The sequence below is a fragment of the Saccopteryx leptura genome, chromosome 1 (assembly GCF_036850995.1).
Source record: "Saccopteryx leptura isolate mSacLep1 chromosome 1, mSacLep1_pri_phased_curated, whole genome shotgun sequence".
Taxonomy (NCBI): Eukaryota; Metazoa; Chordata; class Mammalia; order Chiroptera; family Emballonuridae; genus Saccopteryx; species Saccopteryx leptura.
The window spans coordinates 146,655,294-146,678,188 of NC_089503.1; the positions used below are offsets into that span (position 1 = coordinate 146,655,294).

A 22,895-nucleotide genomic window follows, 5' to 3' on the forward strand; every position below is an offset into this window, starting at 1 on the left:
TGACTTTTCGAGGAAGTGGCCTTGCGTCACTTCCGGCCTCCCTCTAGCTGCCATCTTGCGTCCCCGCGCGCGTGTGAGTTTATTCTCAGCTGGTCTGCCCAAGACCCCCTGAGCGCCAACCCTAGTCCCCCGCACGGCCCCGTTTCCTCTCCAACAAGGTACAAAAAGGCTGTGGACGCCGGCGTGGGAGGAGGACGGGAACGGGGGCGGGAAGTGCCCGGAAGGAGCGAGACAGGGAGGGTCAGGGCTGAGGAGAGGAAGGCGATGCGACGGACAGGCGCACCCGCTCAGGCTGACTCTCGGGGTCGAGGTCGAGCCACGGGCGGCTGCCCTGGGGGCGAGGCGACGCCGTCTCTTCCTCCACCTCGCGGCGGGACCCGAGGACCGGAGCCTCAGGTACCGCGAGGCTTTCGGAGAGTGGCCGGGCCGGGCGGGCCCTGGCTAGGCCGAGACCGAGGCCGGGCCAGGGCCGGGGTGGGGGGTGCTGACCGGGCGTGGTTTAGAGCCCACTCCCCGGACCTGTAAAAAGGGGGGAGTATTGGGGGGCGGGCAGGAAAGTGAAATGGGGAGCTTTGCAGGGTGGGTTTGGGATGCAGGCCGCGGCCTGTGTAGGACGTTTGTTCTGCTGCTGTGTGTTGGGAAGTCACGAGCGTGGAATGCCCGAGTGAACTGGACCTGGCCTCGCTGAAGGTTTCCTGTTTTTCTAGATGAAAGAAACTATCATGAACCAAGAGAAACTCGCCAAACTGCAGGCACAAGTGCGCATTGGTGGGAAAGTAAGTTTTAATAGTTTTTTGGGTTTTTTTAAGTGTTAAGCTTTAGGTTTTTTGCTTTTGCGTCGCTGCTCTCTATGGCGCGTCACTTTGTCTGCGGAGGGCCTTTCACTGAGCTAGCGAACTGGGGGAGGCGGCGGCGAATTAAATTAGATACACAATAGAGTATCGGCGAATCCTGCCGGTCGTCTACTCAAAGAAAAAAGCAAGTTAGTAGAGATGAAAGAGTACTTAAACTACATTGTTTTTATGTAACTATACTTTCCAGTGTTACAATGTTTTTAAGTAGGTCAAAAGTGTTTCCTAATGTTATCGGTAAGAAAATGTATCATTTCAGTTACTTATCATTGTGGCCATCATACCTCTGGTATGTTTCGGCCTAAGTTGTATACAGTGGGCTTAATGGTGAGAAGTTGGTGTCTTTGTAAATTAAGACCTTTCTGTGAGGCTTCCTTAGCTGTTGCAATCCAATGCAGACGTTGTATATTTCCTAGGATATTTGAAGATGTTATGAATACATTTTGGAAATTAAGAGCAGTGACTATGGATTTGAAAATATTACCTAAGTGGATTTTAACTTTGCAAATACGCCAAAACTGATGGATGAGAGTTTGACTGGGTTTTTTTAATGATCAGTTTTTGGTTGATAGGTGTTTCCTGATGGATACTGAGTCCTTTCTAGGAAATTTTTTTTTTGAATTTAGATTGTTCTTTAAGTGATATACATAAATTGGAAGTCCACTCCAGACTAAAGTCTGCCTGGTTATATTTTGCATTGTTAGCACATTCCTAGTATTTAACAAGGTGTGGCATAGCCTGTTGGAACAGAGTATGTCTTCGTTTGGTAAAACTTGTATTCATTCACTTGTATGGTAAAAGCTTCCATACTACAAGTTTATTTTCTATTAGTTATCCCCAACTTTAAGCATTTGCCTTCAAGTAGAGTCAGTCTACCATGAAATAGCCTGAAGTTGCACTTAGACCTAAATACTGAGATGTACATCTGTTAGGTCCTGGACTTCGCCTGCAGTGTATGTATCTTCATCCCCCTTTTTCTCCCCCTAAAGCTAGCAGTAGTTAAGATCAGCACTTGTCTATTAGTAGGTGTTTTCTTGTCCTTTTTAGTAATTGTTACAAGAAGGTGTGACCTTCAAGTGCCAGAAAATACTCATCATATTCTTTGTGGGTCAGTGTTTGGATGCTCTTAATACTGGTGTTTTTAATATTTTAGAATCTTTAGTAGTGTTTTAGAATGTCTTTGGGAGAGGGTTCTCTGAAAACCAAGTATACATGGTCACTTCAAGATCATTATTTTTAAAGGTTTCTTTAGGGGGGGGGTTACCAGTATTCTGTGTAACTATTGATAATTTATTTTTTCAGTTAAACTATTATTTATTTAGCTTTTACTATGCTGGATCATGAGAATAAAAAATTTAGGTAGTTTAAACTTTAAAGTATCCAGAGGATACTTTTAGGCTAGTAGGGGAGGTAGAAATCTTTTATTAAAATCTTTTTTCACTGTACAGTATAATATACAAAATATAGAGCTGAAAATGACTTGGCTGGTTCAGGGTGTTAATTGTCAACTTTAAGGAAAACACAGAAGAGATAATGGCTTGAACAGGATTCTAAAGGATGATCAGAATTGGTATGGAGGTTGGGGACAGTGAAGCAGGTGCGTGGTAGTCTTTCCAAGAAGAGCCTGTGTACAATGTAAAGGGCTTAGCCAATATGAGAATCTATGAGTGTAATTAAGCAGAATATGGGTGGTCATATTTACCTGGTTTTGGAAATTTATAGGAAATTTTAGAGAAAGGGGAGATTGGAGACTTGGCATGTAAGTGCAAGAGACCACAAGTTTTCCTGAAGCCTGTATTCATTCACTCATCAAGTTATTGAGTATTGAGTATTCGGTGAGCCAGATGCTATCGTAGATACTGAGTTTTATGGCAGTAGATAGAAGCCCCCAAGGAGTTACAGTCTAATGAGGGGAGACAGACGTAAAATATACGTATCTCCATCAGTAATAGGTATTATAAAGAGTATTAAATCTGGATAGATGGAAAATGCTGAGTGTGGAAGTTGCTATTTGATATTGGGGTCATTGGAAAAAGCCACTCTTGATATGGTGGCATAAGAGCACAGATCTATAGTGAGGGAGAGAGCCATGCATACTAGGGAAGAATAGGGAAGTATGTCCAAAAGCTCTTGTTTGGACTATTTAAGTAACAGTGAAGAGGCTTATTTGGTGAAGATGAGTTTATGGGTGTGGTAGGAGATGTGAGGGTCAAGAGCAGCATAGCACAGGCAGGACAGATCATGGTTAAGATAAGAATTTCAGATTTTACTCTTGGGTGCTATAAGAAGTGTGTACAGACAAATTTGATTGGGTCATATACTGTCTTGTGTATGACTATTAATGGATGTTGATTTTTCTTTAATGTAAAAACAAACGGTTAGTAGTTTTGGATATTGAGCTTCTAAATGAGGTGTAATTTATGTTGACATATGCTACCTCTTTGATCACTTTAGGCAGATAATATAAAAAGTAGGACTTTGGATCGAAGATCATTTATATTTGAAAAAAACTAGAATCTTAGAAATTATTAAGGATTTGTAGATATTTCTTTTCCTTTTCTTTTGACTTCTATCTTTGCATTAACCTTCCTACTCACTGCATAAAAGTTTGTGGTCATGGTAGTTTTCTTATAGAGATCTGAAGGTCAAAAAGGAATTTGAAATTGTTTTTATTGGAAGAGGTCTGTTACGGTATAAATGTGTTCTGTGTTCTTTCCTTTTCCCCCACTTTAGGGAACTGCTCGTAGAAAGAAGAAGGTGGTTCACAGAACAGCTACAGCAGATGATAAAAAACTTCAGTTCTCCTTAAAGAAGTTGGGGGTAAACAATATCTCTGGTATTGAAGAGGTAAGTGTCAAGTTTTATTTCTTAATAAAAACAAGATTTTGTCTGAATAAAGCTTTAATGTCCATACATTAAATGATATTTTGACTCTACAGTACTTGCAACAGAATATTTTATATTCCTCTATCTAAAATGTTTCTACTCTGTAAATGATTATCAGGAAGATAAGCTTGAAAGCCATTAGATTGCACTTTCCATTCCATCTGTGCTACACAGTGACTACTAGATTAGTTAGCCAGAGTTCAGTTTATGCTTAATAAAATGTTTAGTTTTAAAGGGATTTTGGTGGGCATTGCTAATTAAATTTGTTTTTCTTTATAGGTAAATATGTTCACAAACCAAGGAACAGTGATCCACTTTAACAACCCTAAAGTTCAGGCATCTCTGGCAGCGAACACTTTCACCATTACAGGCCATGCTGAGACAAAGCAGCTGACAGAAATGCTACCCAGCATCTTAAACCAGCTTGGTGCAGACAGTCTGACTAGTTTAAGGAGACTGGCTGAAGCTCTGCCCAAACAATGTGAGTTTTGCATGGGTTACTATTTTTTAATAGATTTCTAAGATCTCAGGGTACAAAGTGGATATAAATGTCTTCAAATTTGGCAATGCAACCTATTCTCTAAAAAAACCCAATTTTTACAGTAATTTTAAGTGGGTATTCTTAGTGTATGCAATAATTTGGTATGCTGTGATTAGTATACATGTTTGTTTCCTATTAGCTTTCTTGCTTTGGAGGAGAGACTTTAAAATGTTTCCTTTGATTAACTGGAAATGATGAAAATGTTAATTTTGTGGGGGTTTTTAATAACTGGAAGTTTAAAATTAATTAAAAATATATTATAAATTATCAGTTTTCTTCAATTGTATCTATATTGATACTACCACTAATCTTTAAGATTTGGCCTGCTACTATTCTAGTGTGTTAAATTATAGTATGATAAAGATTTTGTTTGGGGCAGAAAATCATGTAGTTGAGTTAACTGTACATCAGGGGTGTGGCTACTTTATGCTAAAGTCCTCTGATTAACATTTTGAAGAATAGGAATACAGAAGCAAAAATTATATAGTCTTATTTAGTGGTCCATGTTTTTCTAGGCATTCACTCACTGCTTCAGTTAATTTTTTTGTTACATGGAGAGGCATAGAGTTCCTAGAAAGTCGTCTTAGGGTTTTGGAGCTGAAATAGGCATTTGAAGCAGCCCACTGAAAAGAATATGGGGCTAGAGGACTGTGAAGTCCCAACTCTCAAATTTAGTTCCCTTTCTTGTGTAATAAAAGGAAACTGAATGCTTACCACTCAAAGATGCTTAATTTTTTGATCGTTTTATTTTCATTTTGTAAAGGTTTGTTGAGCATTTCCCTTATGCCATGCAAAACATGAGAAAACGGCCTCCTACTTTACCTTCCAAAATAAGTCTTACCATAATTTGGTGTGTAGGTTTACTTGTACACTGGGGGCTCCCTAATAATCTCATACTACCTCAGTGTCTGTGGTGAGCCCAAGGATGAAGGAGGGTGTAGAATTTGGTTTGTTGGCTGTTGCTAGTGTTCTAGCTCATTTATAGACTATCGTGTTACTGCTAGTATTAGAGATGAAATCCCAAATGTCACCATATGAATATAAACCTTTCATTTGTTCTTTTGATTAGTGTTTATTGAAGACCTAGACAAATGTGTGAGTAACATTTCCATTTCCCTTTCACAGCTGTGGATGGAAAAGCACCACTGGCTACTGGAGAGGATGATGATGATGAAGTTCCAGGTAGGAACCTTCACTTGTGGTTAAACTGAAGACCCTTAGTAAGGGAGAGTCAAGAGTCTTTGTTCTATGGGAAAAACTACCTTGAGGGAGGAGGTGTAGAGTAAAGAGAGGGAGAGGAGCCATGAATCTCATTCACTTAAACCAGTGGTCTCCAACCTTTTTTGGGCCACGGACCGGTTTAATGTCAGAAAATATTTTCACGGACCGGCCTTTAGGGTGGAACGGATAAATGTATCACGTGACTGAGACAAGCGTCAAGAGTGAGTTAGAAGGATGTAACAGAGGGAATCTGGTCATTTTTTTAAAATAAAGCATCATTCAGACTTAAATATAAATAAAATGGAAATAATGTAAGTTATTTATTCTTTCTCTGTGGACCGGTACCAAATGGCCCATGAACCGGTGCGGGTTCGTGGCCCGGGGGTTGGGGACCACTGGCTTAGAATGAGAAAAGTAATGCAGTGTTACTTCACTGGAGGTATGTTTGTGGACTTGGCTTTTTCTGTTTGGGATCCCAAGAAGTTGGAGGTATAGAATCTTAAGTATTGAATAAACATGTATGTATATTATTACCTAAATATAATAACTATGTACAGATCACAAATGATCCTTGTTTCCTACTATGAGATCCAAAATTTGTAAGACAGCATGGAGAAGTTATAACCATTCTAAAATCGGTAAAAAATCTCCTTTGGCAATCATAAGGCATTTTTGTGTATCAGCTGTTTTTGGATTATTTTTTGTGTGATAAAACAAATATTAATTGGACAGTAGAAGCACTGAAGCATAAGTAATTCCGCTTTGCATGGACAGGTGTTCTTAGGAATACAGGGAAACTTTAGTATTGTGTGTCATGCTTCTCTTTGAATCTGCTCCCCACATTGACTAATGTATTGTATTGCTTAAGTTTAACTCTTAGTGTGGGATAGGAATGGGGCGATTATACATATTCTTTAAGCACAATACTTATGTCACTGGCAAATTAATGACTTTCCCTTGTTTTAATTATATGTCAAAATATACTTCAAAATGTGCCAGATGGGTAGTGGTCTCTCTGGAAATAAGTGTTTAAATTTATATTCTGATTTAGCTGTAGGATATATTTTGAGAGCATTACCCTATTTTCTCTTAAGATCTGTATTTGTAGATGTGGCTTTTTTCTGAGTTTCTACCTTTTTTTCTTTTTCTAGATCTTGTGGAGAATTTTGATGAGGCTTCCAAGAATGAAGCAAATTGAATTGAGTCGATGTCTGAAGAAGATAAACTTGAAGAAGTTACTGGGAGCTGCTATTTTATATTATGACTGCTTTTTCAAATTTTGTTTATGGATCTGATAAAATCTAGATCTCTTAATATTTTTAAGCCTATGCGCCTTGGACACTGCAGCTCTTTTCAGTTTTTGCTTATACTTAAATCATTCTTTGCAGCTAATTAAGCTGAAGAAGCCTGGGAATAAAATTTGAAACAAAGGTTAATAAAGTTCTTTGCCTAGTATAGTTTTATTTTTTATTTCATTGTGACACTGGTTTGTACACAGAAAGCAATTGTTGTAGAAAGCTAATCATGGCATGTAATATGACAGATAATCTTTGATGAAATTTTATTAAAGATTTAACATGATAGTATAATATAACAAAGGTGGTATAAAGTTCTCATGTTTGAAAACTTCTCCAATAGCCCTCAGGGCTTTCCTGGTTTATGTGATGGGTAGACTTATAAGCCTGGAAGAGAATATTCCTTCATTGGTGAGCAAAGGTTTTTTCCTCTTAATTATCATCTTCAGAGGTCTCAAACTCGCGGCCCGCAGGCCGCATGCGGCCTGCTGAACAATTTTGTGTGGCCCGCAGACTAATCCACAAACTACAGTTTCTGGTCTTTTTGTGACACTGAAAAGTGTTGCGTAACAGTTGCCTTTTGTAGACCTAGTGCGGCCCGCCGAACGGCTGTGATCTTGCTCTGCGGCCCACATGCTGAGTTGAGTTTGAGACCCCTGATCTATATTATAAGCAATTCTGAGTGCCTTACATATTTTCTCATTTAATCTTCAATATATGAAGTAGTAACTAGGTGTTCCATTTTGTAGACATAACTAAAAATTACTTCAAAAAAGTGAAAGTAGTTTATCCCTTCTGTGTAGGATAGTGGCAGAAATGTCACCTTGACTTTTTCCTTAATTGATAACATTAAATGAATAGGGCTACTTTTTTAAAAACTGCTTTTTAAATTTACAGTAATGCTGACGTGTATATGCAGTGTAAGAATTTAAACACACAACGTGTATAATTGCCACCATAACCAGGGTACTGGAAGAATTTCATCACTCCAGAAGTTCTCTCAATAATAGGCCTACTTTTAAAAAATTGTATTAACAATTGTAATGTTGAAATTTTAACAATTTTGCAAATGTTAATTAAAACAATCATGTAATCTGCATTAAGGCCAATTGAAGAAAATTGTCTTAGTTTCTACTTGAACAATGAAAAATCATTTAAAATTTTTATAATTCACTTTAAATCTTCATACCAATTTACAAGTACTTTTTAAATGTTTTTAAAGATTATATTGATTTTAGAGGTTAGAGGTGTGGCTAACTGCTTCTCTTGTGTGCTTTGATCAGGCAAGCCTGGGGATTTGAACTGGTGACCTCAGCATTTTTGGATACACACAGTCATCCCTCGCCATATCACAGTTCACTTTTTGCGGTCTCACTGTATTGCGAATTTTTAAATTGTATATATCTAATTTTGTGTTGTGGATTTTTTGCTATATCGTGGGGTTTTGTGGTATATAGGCATTTTTATATTTTTAAATTATATTTGTGGTAAATTAACCATTTTCTAAGCCTAAAAAATTGAAAACTATAAAAAATATTAATTAAAATGTTAAAAGTTTTAAATTGAAATAAAAATACGTTAGGGTACAGCGGATGAGTAGACAAAGACTCCCATGTATGGAAAATGCAGCTACAGCTGCTTCCGCTTGAGCTAGTTTGCCCATATGAGATTGTACACGCCAGTTATTTATTGGCTGATGGATGGGAGGCGACCAACCAGAGCACTGTGTTCTGTATATATAAATAAAATTAATAAGATCACTACTTAGCGGATTTTCACCTATCACAGCGGGGGCTGGGGGGTTCTGGAACCTAACCCCTGCGGTAGCCGGACCACTAGCTTTTACATACAGCTACAGTACCTTCAAAATGTACTTGTGTCTGACCTGTGATGGCGCAATGGGATATGTGTCTACAGTATGTGCAAATCTTGACATATTATTTTCCTTAAAGTACATGTAGCAGTTCTATACATTGCTACAGTACCAAGAACTCCAAAGCCTCAATTGACAGAATTACATGTTTCCAGACTTGTGGGTTAGGTTGGGCTCTGCTATGTAGTCATTCCAGGTCCCAGACTAATGGGCAACCTTTGGGGAACTCAGCTTCCTGGCAGTGAGATGATAGGCCGTGTGCTGGTTCTTAAAGCTGTTATGCCACTTGAGTTTGACCAAAGCATGTGGAATGGGTAAAAGGGCAAAGGATTGGGAGGGTTTGGAGTGGGGCCTGAAGATTTGCATTTCTGATAAGCTCCCAGGTAATGCGGATGCTACAGGTCCACTGGCCATTCGTTGAGAAACAGATTTAATAAACTCTTCCCAAGAGACTGAGGTGAGTGATAGGCTGACTTGAGCATGTGAAGAATTCCATCATGTGAATACCCAGTTTTTCACCCAGGATCTGCAGAGGAATGGGGCTAAATAGAAAAAAGAAGGCTAGGTAAACTTGCTGCTTGTAGCAGATGCTGGCTCAGGTTAATCCTCTTTTGCCTGTATTTAGACTTTGTTCCAACAACCTCTAAAAATGTTATTTCTTTGGTCCATTTAAATAATCTGATATGTGTTGGTAGCTATGGATTAATAAAGAATTTTCTTGTAATATCTTTAATATCTAGATAAGCAGGGTTGTGTTACAAATGACTAAAAAGTTTAGTTGCTACAAAGGTTAGTCACACTTGATGTTAGTGGTTTGGCTGGTTGGACTCCACCTTTCCTCAGAGCAGCCTCTAATCAATGTTGGCAGCCTCAGGAAAGGGAAAGGAAACAATCAGCTGGCTCTTCACACTTAGGGCTGGAAGTAATGCACATCATTAACCAAACTTCATCAGCCAAAGCAAGTCAGGCATAGTCAAGTCTTGATGGCCAAAAGGATTGGGGAAGTATAATCCCCAGAACAGGATCGCAGTTGTTTTTTTCAACAATAAAATCTATCATATTTTTACAATCTTTCTTTTTGGTGATAGAGAGAAGGACAGATAGGGACAAACAGGAAGGGAGAGAGATGAGAAGCATCAATTCTTCGTTGTGGCTCCTTAGTGCTTCATTGGTTGCCTTCTCATATGTGCCTTGACTGGGGGGCTACAACAGAGTGAGTGACCCCTTGCTTAAGCCAGCAACCCTGGGCTCAAGCAAGCGACCTGAGGCTTTAAGTCAACGACCCTTGGGCTCAAGCCAGCAACCATGGCATCATGTCTATGATCCCACGTTCATGCCAGTGACCCAGTGCTCAAGCTGGTGAGCTTGCGCTCAAGCCAGTGACCTCAGGCTTTCAAACCCTGGGTCCTCTGTGTCCCAGTCCGATGCTCTATCCACTGTGCCACTGCCTGCTCAGGCCTTACAATCTTTCTTTAATTGCCTACAATTGCTGTGACTTTTGTATCTCATTGCTTATCATAACAATGCCCCCAAAAGAGCCACTTTGTATAGACAAGGAAACCATCCTCAAGCAGTGATATTGCTCATGTGAGGTCACACAACCCCTTAAGTGGTAGGATGATATTCAAATCCAGATCTGCTTTTGACCTCAGGAACTACTATCAATAGAAAGAATTTCAGGCCCTGTTAGGGTAGAAAGGCAGATAGTTCTGATCTCGTTGAACTTTTGGCTGTTGTCACTAATTGCTGGCTGTTGTCCACAACTAAGACTAACCCTAGGCCAAACTAGCTTTCAGCTGGATCTGAACCAGGGTACACTAATAAAGAGATAGACATCGATTTTGATCTGAGAACTCTTAGGATTAATACTCTTTATTTTTTTTAAATAAACTAGAGTACGCTTGTGATATCCCCATAATAACAATGTGTGCACAGGGCAGAAATCTACACAAGTCTAGAAATGGGCTCAAGGTCACTAAGTTTGGGTCTGATTTCTACTAATCATTATTTTTCTCCATTATTTAACACCGGATTCTTTAGTAGATTGTTCCCTCCCAAAATATAAATATGTTAACTTTTTGGTGAAAAGTCAGAAGGAAACTAATAATAGTTATTATGTTTCCCAATATAATAATTAGAAAACGGTTCTATTCACATACGTTTTCATCACTCCAATCAGCACAGTCTTGAATGCCATTTTTGCAGCGAGTTCTGGGAATGCAGGCACAGTCAGCAAAGAAAACAGTATCACATCTCCAGCCTGAACACTCTGGGCACTGTAAAACTGGACAATTTTATTTATTTTTAAAAGCATAACTTAAATTATCAAGGTGGATTGGAAAAGATGCTGTTGGAAATGAAATGGCACTTTGATCTTAAAAATGTTAAGTAAAAACTGTTCAAAGGGAAAATTGCAGATGTTTATTAAATATTCTACACATTTGAGTGAAAAGAAAAATTGTACTTTGAAATCCAAAAAGAGTACTACCTCTCTCCATCAGCCTACACATATACACACTGACGTGCTACATAAACAAGGAAGGTCCATATGAATTTGTATGTTCAGTAAGCAGGGAAGAGAATCAGTATTTGCTAACTGGCAGCTAGCAAGAAGAAAGGGATTTGTTTATGCTTTTAGCTTTTTGTTGCCAACACATTGTTAGATAACATGCAACTCCCAGGTAGCATTTCTTTTCTACCTTCCGTGATGGCCAGGCAAAAGGCCAGAAATGATTTCTGTAGTTGTACTATATTTCTGATAGATTATTTTATATCTGACTAACTGTATTTATGGCCATGGTTTGAAGAGTCCAGCATGCCAGATTGCATAGCCATGCAGGGTGCTGGGCAGTGTTAAACCACCACGGAGAACACTGGGAGGCGGAAGGACCAGGGGAAGGAGGAGCAAGAAAATAAAGAAAGTGAAATAAACAAAAATACTTCTTGAGAGCCAAAGCAGTCAATAGACTTTCTTTAATCTTGACCAAAATTTCCAAAGAAATCTAAAAGGAATTTGATCGCAGACAAGAGTTGTCCACCAGGATTAGTATTTCCTTTGTTAATCTGTGCAAATCTGGCTTTGTTTACTTTTTGGCTAGAGAGCTCAACTCCTTTAAATATGTAAGCTACTGGAAATAATGGAATTGTTTAATTGTAAATGTAAATATCCGTAGAAAGTTTTTTAAGTATGGGTTAGTTTATGTATCCATTAAAATATCAATTACATATTTTTATTTTTACCTGATTCATCTGCACAATCACCACAGTCGTTTCTCATGTCACACACCTTGTCCACATATGTCCAAGTCTTCTGGTTGGGACACTTGAATATCAAGTTTTGTGGGAGACTGCTGGGCATCTGGGCTATATTAAACAAAGGCATTATTTCTAATAGAAATCATTCATGCATGGTAATGTTTCAATGATAATTCTAAATTATACTCATTAGTTACTGGTGCCTATTCTTTCATTTTGATTATTTGTCCCCCTCACCACAGTAGGCAGCAGACTCGTCTTCGCCACCGCTGCAGTCCAGCTTGCCGTTACAGAGCAGGGAGGGTGGCAAGCAAGTTGTGAGGTCCTCACACAAGAAGCCAACATGCTGTGAAGCTGTTCTGCACTGTCGAAATGGCCACTCTGGAAGATTTATAAGACAAGTACTGGATATTGACATATGCATCCACGACCTTGAACATCTAGCTTATATAATAATATGATAATATAACAGTCTGCTTACTCCTCCCCCCTTCTGCTTCTTACCATTGTTCTTTTCCCTGTTATTTCTTCTTTTTTTCCTTTATTTTCTTTTTCTCCAAAACTCTCTGGACCTACTTTGTTTGCATTTCTTGCAATACTACTTGCATTTGGACCAACAAGTGCAGACTCACTCCTGCCTGAGAAGGAATTGAAATGCCGGGAAAGGAGAGGCAGCAATCCCTGGTTCTGGGGGCAGCTTTGCTGTGGATTGGGCACGTGGAGCCCACTCTATTAGTTTCTTAGCTAGAATTAGGAACAAAGATATCTTGGTACACCCATCTCTAGAGAACACTATAAGTTAAATTGAGATCATTATTTAAATGCAATATATCTGCATACTCAAAAATGAGTGGGAGTTTGTCAAAATAATGAGATGATGTTTTTTAAAAACGTTGAAGTACTATAAAAATGTTTACCCCTAAAATAACTTATTTCCAGAAAATTCTGTTTTGGTGTGTAGAGTGGGAAGCATGTTGGAAATATTGTAGAGACCTGGTTTAGCACTGGTGAGGGCATAGTGAAGATACATTTTGCATCTTGAAATTTTCATAGTTGTTATCAAGTTGATAATTAAGAGGAAGATGACTCCAGAGTTTCTCAATTCATGAGGTGCTTACCATTATGATTGTGACTGATTTTTCTCAACTTACTAATAATGTTTAACAGCTCACCCAACCTAATTTAATACTGAATTACATGCTTTTCTGTATTCTTTAGCACTGTTTCCCTGTTCTCCCTAATTACAGCAGAAACTCCTTGAAGGTAGAAACCATGTCCTGTATAGGCTTTGGAGTTGGGCAGACCTGGATTGGAATCCTGGCTTGTTGATTTACCAGCTATATGATCTTGGGCAAGTCCCCTAACTTCCCTGAGTCTCTGTTCATCATGCAATAACAGCAGCTCACCTTGTAACACTGTTGAAAAGAATGTAATAAAGTTGCATGAAGTGTGTATAGCAGTAGGGGCACATACTATGTGCCCACCACCCACTATTAGAAGATGCACCCATTTCGGAAATAATGTGGGGGATCAAGATACTCTCATGGGTTGCGTGAATTATTGACATATCTGTCACCTGGAGGAGACACATACTTGCGGGTTTTCCAGGCATCCCAAAGGTAATCCCAAGACCGATCACAGCAGCCAGAACTCCGAGCACAAGGAATGCCGTGCAGGGAATCCAGATGCACCACTTGGTGGGAGGCCAGCATTGTTCTGTCACAGCAAAACACACAACACAAAGGAGAACATATTTTCATAGATTCAGTGTTAAGTAGCCAGATGTTTCTAGTTATCTCAGTGTGAAAGGCAGAAGCCAAAATTACAAGACCTTAAACATGTGCTGTGAATTATAGTGTTGCTTTTCCTGCCTATAGGTTCTAATTCAATCTTCTGGGCAACCAGCCTTATGATGAATGAGTGACGCTCCCCTAGTTATGAAAATGAAGATTTAAAATGCAAAAACAGCCTTGGCTGGAGAGCTCTCTTAGTTAGAGCCTTGTCCTAAGGCACAGAGGTTGCCTGTTTCATCCCTGGTTTGGGCATATACAGGAAGAGATCGATGTTTCTGTTTTTCTCTCTCCCTTCCTCTCAGACTAAACATCAAGAAAATAAACAAAAAATAAATCGATAAAATGCAAAACCAGGGTCAGTGAGGTGACATGACTTCTGAGGTTTATGCTGATATAAGTGGAACTATCTCTGCAGTCCAGCCTTCCAATTTCCTGTCTAGGGCTGTCTACTATGCCAGGGTTTCCTCAGATCTGGTTTTCATATTATTGGTGAAGAAACTTAGGCTTAAAAAGGTGTTGGCCTGACCTGTGGTGGGGCAGTGGATAAAGTGTCGACCTAGAACGCTGAGGTCGCCAATTTGAAACCCTAGGCTTGCCTGGTCAAGGCACATATGGGAGTTGATGTTTCCTGTCCTCCCCCTCTTCTCTCTCTCTCTCTCTCTCTCTCTCTCTCCCTCTCTCTTCTCCTCTCTAAAAAAATGAATAAATATTAAAAAAATTAGTAAGTGTCACAGCCAATAAATAGGAGAAACAGGGCCTAGAACTCAGACACTGCAAGTCTTTTTGCCACACCCAAAGCACTCCTGAAGAATCTCACTCTGCCGATCACAAAACCCCTGTAAGCCTTTGCTCCTTAAACCAGTCTCCTACTCCTAGGGGCAATGTTCATTTGTCCTTGCCATAGTAACTACAGCCTTTAAAATGTTTTAAATCTTTGATTTCAAAATACTTAATCAGGAACTCTATTCTATGCATATAATTGGATGTATAAAAGAAAGCTTTATGCAGAATGATTTTTTTTTAATTTTTTTTTAGAGGGGAGAGAGAATGAGAGAGAGAGAGAGAGAGAAAGAGAGAGAGAGAGAGACAAGGGGGAGGGAGGAGCAGGAAGCATCAACTCCCATATGTGCCTTGACCAGGCAAGCCCAGGGTTTTGAACCAGCAACCTCAGCATTCCAGGTTGACGCTTTATCCACTGCGCCACCACAGGTCAGGCTATGCAGAATGATTTTTTATATTGATTTTTAGAGCAAGAGGTTGGGAGAGAGACAGGCAGACAGAGAGAAAATATCGATTTGTTGTTCCACTTATTCATGCTGTCATTAGTTGATTCTTGTGTGTGCCCTGATTGGGGATTGAACCCATAACCTCAGAATGACACTCTAACCAATGGAGCTACAGGGCCAGGGCCACAAAATGATTTTTTATGTAGTGCAATATACAATAGAAAATGCTAAATAGTGCTAAAACACTTTAGTCAGTTTAAATATTAAATACATATCTATTAAAAGTGATCAAGAATTTTAGTTTTATATAAGATGGGTTCTTGAACATATAAAACAGTTATATAAAAACATTAAGCATGAGCTCTGGCTTGATAACTCGGTTGGTTGGAGTGTCATCCCAAAGCACAGAGGTTGCTGGTTCAATCTCAGGTCAGGCACATACAGGAACAAATGTGCCCTGTTGCTTTCTCTCTCCCTCTCAAATTAATAAAATAAACATTTAAGAAAATTAACCATGAAAACAAAGGCTGGGGGAATTAGCAGTGAATGTCTCCACTTTGTGGGTCATATGTTCATTCATTTATTTTCAGCAAATATTTGTGGAATATCTGTATCAGGTAGTGTACTAGGCTCTGTAGATACAATGGTGAGCAAGATAGAAAGACATAGTCTGCCCTCAGTGAGCTTACAGTCCATTGAATAATGCGATTTTTTTTGCAGGTGGTAGGAGTTGCATCAGAGTTACCAGGTATGCTTATTAAAAATCTGCTCCTGCTTTACTCCTGAAGACTATATGGTTCACTGAGTCTGAAATGGGGTTAAGACATAATTTTTTTAAAAAACTCAGTTATTCTGATAACAGATCTCTTCTAGAAGAGAGGTTTTTGACTTTTATGACTATATTTCTTCAGTAACAAAATAAATTAGTGAAATGAAATTAGCATTCCCTCATAATATATAACTATTTATAAATCTATGCCTGTACTAGTCCATTAATAAATATATTACAGTATATATATAGTAAAACATTGTCCAAAATTAAAATTTAAGAAAAGTACAATTAAATATATTATATAAAAATAAAGGTTCTCTATTTTCTTCCCTGACCTTGCCGATCCTCTGTGTGCCCTGTGTGGCTCATTCGAAAATTATTTCTCTAGTGTAAAAGATAATGAGACTGTGATTGGAACACAGGAAAGGAAGCTATTTTAGGAAGTTACTGCTTTTTTTTAATGTTTATTTTATTGGTGGAGAGAGAGAGGAAGAGAGAGAGAGAGAGAGAGAGAGAGAGGGCAATATCAATCTGCTCCTGTATGTGCCCTGACCAGGGATCAAACTGGCAACCTCTGGGCTTCTGGATGATGCTCTAACCAAGTGAACTATCTGGACAGGACAGTTACTGCTTATTTAATATGACAGCCCTTAAAGGTGTTCAAAAAGCTAATGCAAACACTAATGGTTGAAATAGTTTTGAATATTATTATTATTTTTTTTTTTTTGTATTTTTCTGAAGTTGGAAATGGGGAGGCAGACAGACTACCGCATGCGCCCTACCAGGATCCACCCGGCATGCCCACCAGGGGGCGATGCTCTGCCCATCTGGGGCAGTGCTCTGTTGCAACCAGAGCCACTCTAGCGCCTGAGGCAGAGGCCATGGAGCCATTCTCAGCGCCCGGGCCAACTTTGCTCCAATGGAGCCTTGGCTGCGGGAGGGGAAGAGAGAGACAGGGAGGAAGGAGAGGGGGAGGAGTGGAGAAGCAGATGGGCGCTTCCCCTGTGTGCCCTGGCCGGGAATCGAACCCGGGACTCTTGCACGCCAGGCTGACGCTCTACCACTGAGCCAACCGGCCAGGGCTAGTTTGGGATATTAAAAAGGACCTGTGACATTAAATGGAAGTAGAACAACGAAACATGTCTTTATTACCTTGGTGGCTAATATGTAATCAGAAACTATTCCACTTCAGGTCAACAGACATAAGGAAACTTTACGGGGTCTCTGGGCCCTAAAATCTGTCTTATCTAAGCCATAACAACCAAAAGGGAGTTGGAAGGAGTTGTGCAGACTGCTTGATGAACAGAGGGGCTTACATAGGCCTGACGGCCTAAGGGTCTGCAATGGGGCAGGGCCAGCCCAGGGTAGTGGGATTCTGAGGAGGGCCTTAGGGCTGGAAAGTTGAGCTGAGGTGCCTGGAAGCCTTGGGCCTGAACAATAACATTTCCTCACTTGCTTCTGAGACCCCATTCAATGACAATTTCTGTACTGAAGAGGGCAGCAGAGAGCAACAAATGGGCTCTAAGTTTCTCAGGATCCTTTCAACCCACTGACCAATAACTACCACCCTTGCTGGCTCAGGAGTGGTCAAACAGGAGGAATTGGAAGGGCCAGAAGAGACTCAGGTCTGTCTGTCCTATGCTATTTAGGGAACAGTGGACCAGGACATGTTAAAGCTTTTGGAGGTCATGCAGCCACTTGCCCCTGCCACCGTGATTGTGTCTTCCATTTGTAATCAGTAGGAGAATTGTTTAAGTACCTTCAAATACACTGTCTCATTCACTTTCACAGTGAGCTTGTGAGGTAAATGAGATTTGTAGAACCATTTACATATAGATGAGGAAACAGATGCGCAAACATGTGAACACTTGCCTAACCACAGCTTTAGTGGCAGAGCCAGACTTAGACCCAAGTCTCCTAAAAGCAAATGGAGTTTATATTTCCTAGCTAAACCAGTCTTTCTCAGAGTTCTTGGACAGTTTCTCAGGATCTGCAAGTTCTCTATGAGAATCTAAATTTTGGTTTTTATTGTCATGATAACCTGTAACAGTTACTCTTAGCACATTCTGAACCATCTGGATGATCACAGTTAAGTAGTGGTATATGTATCATCAAAATCCTTGTGCTAACCCTTCAATTTGTGTTTATCCTGGAATTCACAGCAAGTGCAATCTAGGATACTTTGTGGTGTACTCTATCCCTGAGAGATTTTTCAGGAGGCTGAACATGGAAATGTGGTGGGAGAATTGAGTTATCTCAGGACACACTAAATGAAAGCATGTCCCATAACCATGACACATTTCCAGTAGATGTGCACTATGGTCTCAGTCATTGAAAATACTAACTTTCACCATTGCATCAACAATAATTTTAGCAGTAAGGATGACTAGAAGAATGGTTCTGTTCTGAAATGGGTCTAGTTCGTTCTCAGCAGACTAGTATCTGCTGAGTACAGACTAGTATCTTCAAATAGCAGAGAGAACTGGCCAGAGTTGTCACATGACATCTGCATTACTTGCTTATGGGGTGTCAGTTAAGTGAAATGTGTGCTTCTCCCGAACTGCAAGCCAAGGCTGGGCGGTATTAACACTCCTGTTTGCATGCAAACTGATGTTCTCTGAAGTATATTTACAAACTTACAATAGAGAAGCAGACTAAATATAAGACCAGACCTGAACTAACATTTCTCTACCATTAACCTCAAGTTGACAATTTAGTTTCTGAAAGATAATACCACCCATTTATCCATTACATTAAATTAACATCACAAATTTCAACTCCATTACCTTTATGGTATTTGATTGTAATTTTGTTCTGTAGTTATATAGTAATCTATAAACATAGTTTACACATTATTTTATAGTTGTGTATATTGAAATAACATTATAATAAAAATTAAAATGATAGTAACACGGTGAGGAGGCCTGCAATAATTGTCCAAGAATGTGAAGGGGTTCATTAATTACTTTTGTTGTTGGTTTTTTAAAAGATTTTTTTTATTGATTGACTTTAGAGAGATAGAGAGAGGAAGGGAGAGAGAGGGAGAGAGAGAGAGAGAGAGAGGAAAACATTCATTTCTTGTTCTACTTAGTTGTGCACTCGGTTGCTTCCCACATGTGCCCTAACCAGGGATCAAGTCCACAAACTTGGTGTTTTAGGAAGATGTTCTAACCAATTGAGCTTTTTTTTTTTTTTCAGGGATAGAAAGAGAGTCAGAGAGAGAGAGATGAGAAGCATCGATCATCAGTTTTTCGTTGCAACACCTTAGTTGTTCATTGATTGCTTTCTCATATGTGCCTTGACCACAGGCCTTCAGCAGCTCGAGCCAGCAACCTTGGGTCCAAGTTTGTGAGCTTTTTGCTCAAGCCAGATGAGCTCGCGCTCAAGCTGGCGACCTCGGGGTCTTGAACCTGGGTTCTCCGCATCCCAGTCCGATGCTCTATCCACTGCGCCACCGCCTGGTCAGGCCCAACTGAGCTTTTAAAATTTTTTTTATTGATTGATTTATTTGAGAGAGAGAGGAAGTGAGAGAGACAGACAGAAATATCAATCTGTTCCTGTATGTGTCCTGACCAGAGATGGAACTTGCAACCTTTGTGTAGTGGGACAATGCTCTAACCAACTGAGCCATCCTGTCAGGGTTCATTAAGTATTGGGGTTTGAGGAACCTGCATCAAAGGAAGCTGCCCTCCCCCCACCCCCACTGGCAATCTCACTGCTCACCTCTTTCTTCTCCAGCAATATCAGCCCCAACATTTCTTTCATCAGAACTCCACACTTAGCTTCTGTGTGCATCAGGGAACTCTCTTTGGGAAAAGTTTTGAGATGTTAATCGAGGCCAATAATTTTATTTTACACATGAACTGGCCTAGGTGTGTGACCTTGCTGTGTTGATGTCCTGGGGTCATTGACTTCCCTGTGCCAGTTTCTGACTAAAGGCCACTGGTCAAAGTGGTGAAAGGAGAGAGAAGGCTTGTGATTGACATGTGGGGAAGCTTTGTTCCTCCGCCCACTGCCTGTGGTGAGACAGCCTGTTCCCAGAAATGCACCACTGATTTGAATACTCAAATGACTAGAAATATTAAGAGCTAATCCAAACCTTCAGAATTGTTGGCTCCAACTCTAGCAAAGAAGAATAAACAAAATCTTTCTAAACTGGAAAATGGTTCAGGATTATTTTTCTTTGCTTTTCCAGCTCATCAAAAATAAGCTTTCAACACCAGGATGTTTTATTAACATTTCTGTAATAGGCTTCATAGTTTTGTTAGCCAAGTGTAGCTTCTTTATATCTATATTGCTTAACTGGCTTCTTCAAAACAAAGTTGACATTTTAGTTGTTTTTAACCACCTTTTTTTTTTTTTCACGAAATAGGTCATTTATTATTAGCTTCTTTGAAGATTGGCTTCCTTTTTTAGGGACATTTTTATCATACTGATTTGTCTGCTTATAAATATGCAGTGAAGACAGATGGGCAGAAGGTTGGAGTGGAGAAAAAGGAAAAAATTACCTGCCTAGTCTTGCAAAGCATGTACTTGCAATTTTCTTTATATGCCACACACTATAAAAGGTCACAGAATAATGGTCTGAGCTGTTTAAGATAACAGTTGTTTCGTGTCTGGTCTCAGCCTAGCACAAGTGACGCTCTCAGGTAAGAACACTTGGGGGACATCCAAGTGGGCTGGTACTACTTGTGGAGCCCCCACAGACATTTCCTCAGCCAGTGCTGTGGTTGCATATACCCTTGTGGTTCTCATTACGATTGCAAAATATACCCACCAGGGAATGTTGAAAACATTATGTTACTCACAATCAAGTCCTAGAGGTTACATGGCACACCCAGGGCCACAAATCGAGGTCACGAGGGCAGAGAGAGAAAGACCTGGAAGTTTCTGGGGACCTAGGGTTCAGCTTTTATTGAGGTTGAGATTGGGGTACCTAGGGCTTCATGGGTTTGCTACTGACGAATTCTAAAGCTAAGATTAAAATATAACCTAGGTTTTAGTATTATTGTTTGATCCCCCACTTAAAATCAACTCTTGCAGTTGTATCTTTCTTCAAGCAAGCCATTATGTATGTCATCAAGTCTCAGGTACTTTTGAGGTTGAGGACCCTGCCTTCAGAGATGCGTGCTGATTTTAGAGCGGTAAAATGAGAAAATAAAGAGTGCATTTTAGAATTGTTGGAACAGGGTATCTTTGCATAAAATAAAAATTAGGGACTAATCCTTCATTTTGCATAATTTTCCATGGTAGGCTCTTAATGACTCTGGGCCTTTAAAATATAACTTGGTTTGCTAGATCCTAGCTGACACCAATGTTGATAAAATGTCACTATTACACAAAGTCGGTAACAGCTGTGCGGGCCAGCTGTGTTTGTTACCTGCCTTTCATCTGCTGAAGGAGAAACACTCTTATGTCAGTATGTAAGTTAGTTATTAACTATGTACATTAGTTATTAACAGTATGTAAGGTCATTATTCTGTGACCTTTTATAGTGTGTGGCAAAGATTCCTCAGAATCTTTCTTTTTTTCTGTTTCTTTCCTTCTGCAAAGTGTAGATAACAGAAAAGTACAGTCAGCATCTTCTCTTTCAAATAAAAAAAATGAATAGAAGACCTCATAAGATAGGTTTAATGGTTTTTGTTACAAAGTATTTCAGCCTGGAAAAATATGAGGTAAGTCCTCTGGTTGGTCCTATTTTAAACATGTTCAGAACACAAGCACGGGCGGCCTGACTCCTTTACTGTTTACTGGCTGAGCAAATCTTATGCCTCCTTGGGTCTTGGTTTCCTTGGTTGTCAAATGATTATATTCCCTATTCCTTTCAACACCAAGGGACTACTGGGTGGCCAACCAAGGCAATGGGGAAAAGCATTTTGGTAACTATTAAAAGCTTTATACCAGTGCATGATGACAATCATTGATAAAAAATACTTAAAGACCCTGGCTGAATGGCTCAGTTGGTTAGAGCATCATCCTGAAGCACAGAGGTTGCTGGTTTGATCCCTGGTCACGTCCATGTTTCTGTCTGTTTGTCTATCTCTTTCTTCCTTTCTCTCTCACTAAAATCAATCAATAAAAAAAATTTAAAAATACTTGGAAAGAGTGTCTTGGCAAGTACTGTAGTAGAAGTAATAAACATTTTTAATTAATTTTTTTAGCTTTTAAAATAATTTGGAACAAAAGCAAAGGATTGGATCTAAGTCTATGTAGTGCAAAGAATTTAGCCCGTTTTTAGGGTTTAAAAATGATGACAAACTATTACCCTTTAAGCCACTGGTGAAAACATTGAAGTCCTGCTCAGTGAGTGGACACAGTTCGGTGCACAGGTAGCTGGGAAGTCAACCCCAATAACAGGCTCATCTGTCTCCCAGGTGCACGTTTACCTGGCAGGTGGGTGGCACCTTCTGAGCTGGAGCATGAACCCTTCTCAGAACTTTGGGAAGCCAAACCTGTCAAACCCAGGTTGTCTCCAGAACGAGCCCTCTTGAGGCGGAGGAGAGCCTGTGCCTTGGGGACCCCATGGGGAGTGGACCCAATCTTCCCAAAGCAAGGGAAAGCAGAGGCTGTCCTGAACTCTTCTATGGATTGGCCACCTGGGAGTCCCTTTCTCCTTTTCCTCTCAATGGACATGACTTGGAATAGCCCTTCCCAGGTCCTGACTGAATCTCTGACAGGTATTATAAGTGAGTGTGACTCCAGCACCTGGAGATGCAGATAATCTGGCCCTTGAGGTTCTGTGGCTTGTGAAAACCCTCCTCCAGTCACCATCATGGAAAGTCATCTTCAGCAGGAATGAAGATTACTGCTGGCTCTTATTATTTTATGAATGGCTTGGCATACTTATAACTTAGGCAAAATTTTTAAACAATTCAAATACATATTTATTTTAACTTGAGACTATGTTTATGTATATCATAATTTTATTAAAATGTTTTTAGGATGAAACTGTTATATATGTATATACTGTATATGTTATATATATATCAATGTAAGCATATTAACATTTATGAAAGCTGATTAGATTGAGCATAAAAAAGGACAAAAATAAGAGAAAGTGGGTTATTGAAAGTGATTGTCACTGACTGTAACTGAGCAGTTCTTGTGCATATTCTTTGGTTCTTTGAAACTCTGAAGGTCTAAGTGTGATATAGGTAGCTGATTGGACCTTCACCAGCTGTC

At 39.7% G+C, this 22,895-nt stretch overlaps 2 protein-coding genes across 8 annotated transcripts in view; one reads left to right on the top strand and one right to left on the bottom strand.

Moving 5' to 3' along the window:
• On the top strand, positions 1-6,954 carry BTF3 (basic transcription factor 3). 2 transcript variants are annotated; one of them, XM_066377100.1, is made up of 6 exons: positions 1-158; positions 708-776; positions 3,585-3,698; positions 4,017-4,218; positions 5,404-5,460; positions 6,651-6,954. In XM_066377100.1, the coding sequence occupies exons 2-6, from the start codon at positions 708-710 to the stop codon at positions 6,695-6,697; spliced, it is 489 nt and encodes a 162-aa protein (XP_066233197.1). In that variant the 5' UTR covers positions 1-158; the 3' UTR covers positions 6,698-6,954. The 2 variants fall into 2 exon arrangements, with proteins under 2 accessions (XP_066233197.1, XP_066233190.1); XM_066377093.1 differs by lacking the exon at positions 1-158 and adding an exon at positions 192-396.
• The window catches only part of LOC136400411 (low-density lipoprotein receptor class A domain-containing protein 1-like), a 26,099-nt gene continuing 9,879 nt past the window's right edge, over positions 6,676-22,895 (bottom strand). For 3 of the 6 annotated variants that reach the window (XM_066377042.1, XM_066377062.1, XM_066377034.1), the window contains 5 exons: positions 13,516-13,638; positions 12,160-12,303; positions 11,908-12,030; positions 10,827-10,951; positions 9,402-9,870 (listed from right to left, as the gene is read on the bottom strand). In XM_066377042.1, coding sequence (XP_066233139.1) covers positions 9,631-9,870; positions 10,827-10,951; positions 11,908-12,030; positions 12,160-12,303; positions 13,516-13,638 — 755 coding nt within the window. In that variant the 3' untranslated portion in view covers positions 9,402-9,630. Of the gene's footprint in view, positions 9,210-9,401; positions 9,871-10,826; positions 10,952-11,907; positions 12,031-12,159; positions 12,304-13,515; positions 13,639-22,895 lie in introns of those variants that run through there. The other 3 variants (XM_066377052.1, XM_066377071.1, XM_066377080.1) reach the window with 3 other exon arrangements.

Coding starts and splice junctions, on each gene's coding strand:
- BTF3 (XM_066377093.1), top strand. CDS start 265: ATGCGACGGACAGGCGCACCCGCTCAGGCTGACTCTCGGGGTCGAGGT. Junction 777..3,584: donor AAGTGCGCATTGGTGGGAAA/GTAAGTTTTAAT, acceptor CCCCCACTTTAG/GGAACTGCTCGTAGAAAGAA. Junction 3,699..4,016: donor ATATCTCTGGTATTGAAGAG/GTAAGTGTCAAG, acceptor TTTTCTTTATAG/GTAAATATGTTCACAAACCA.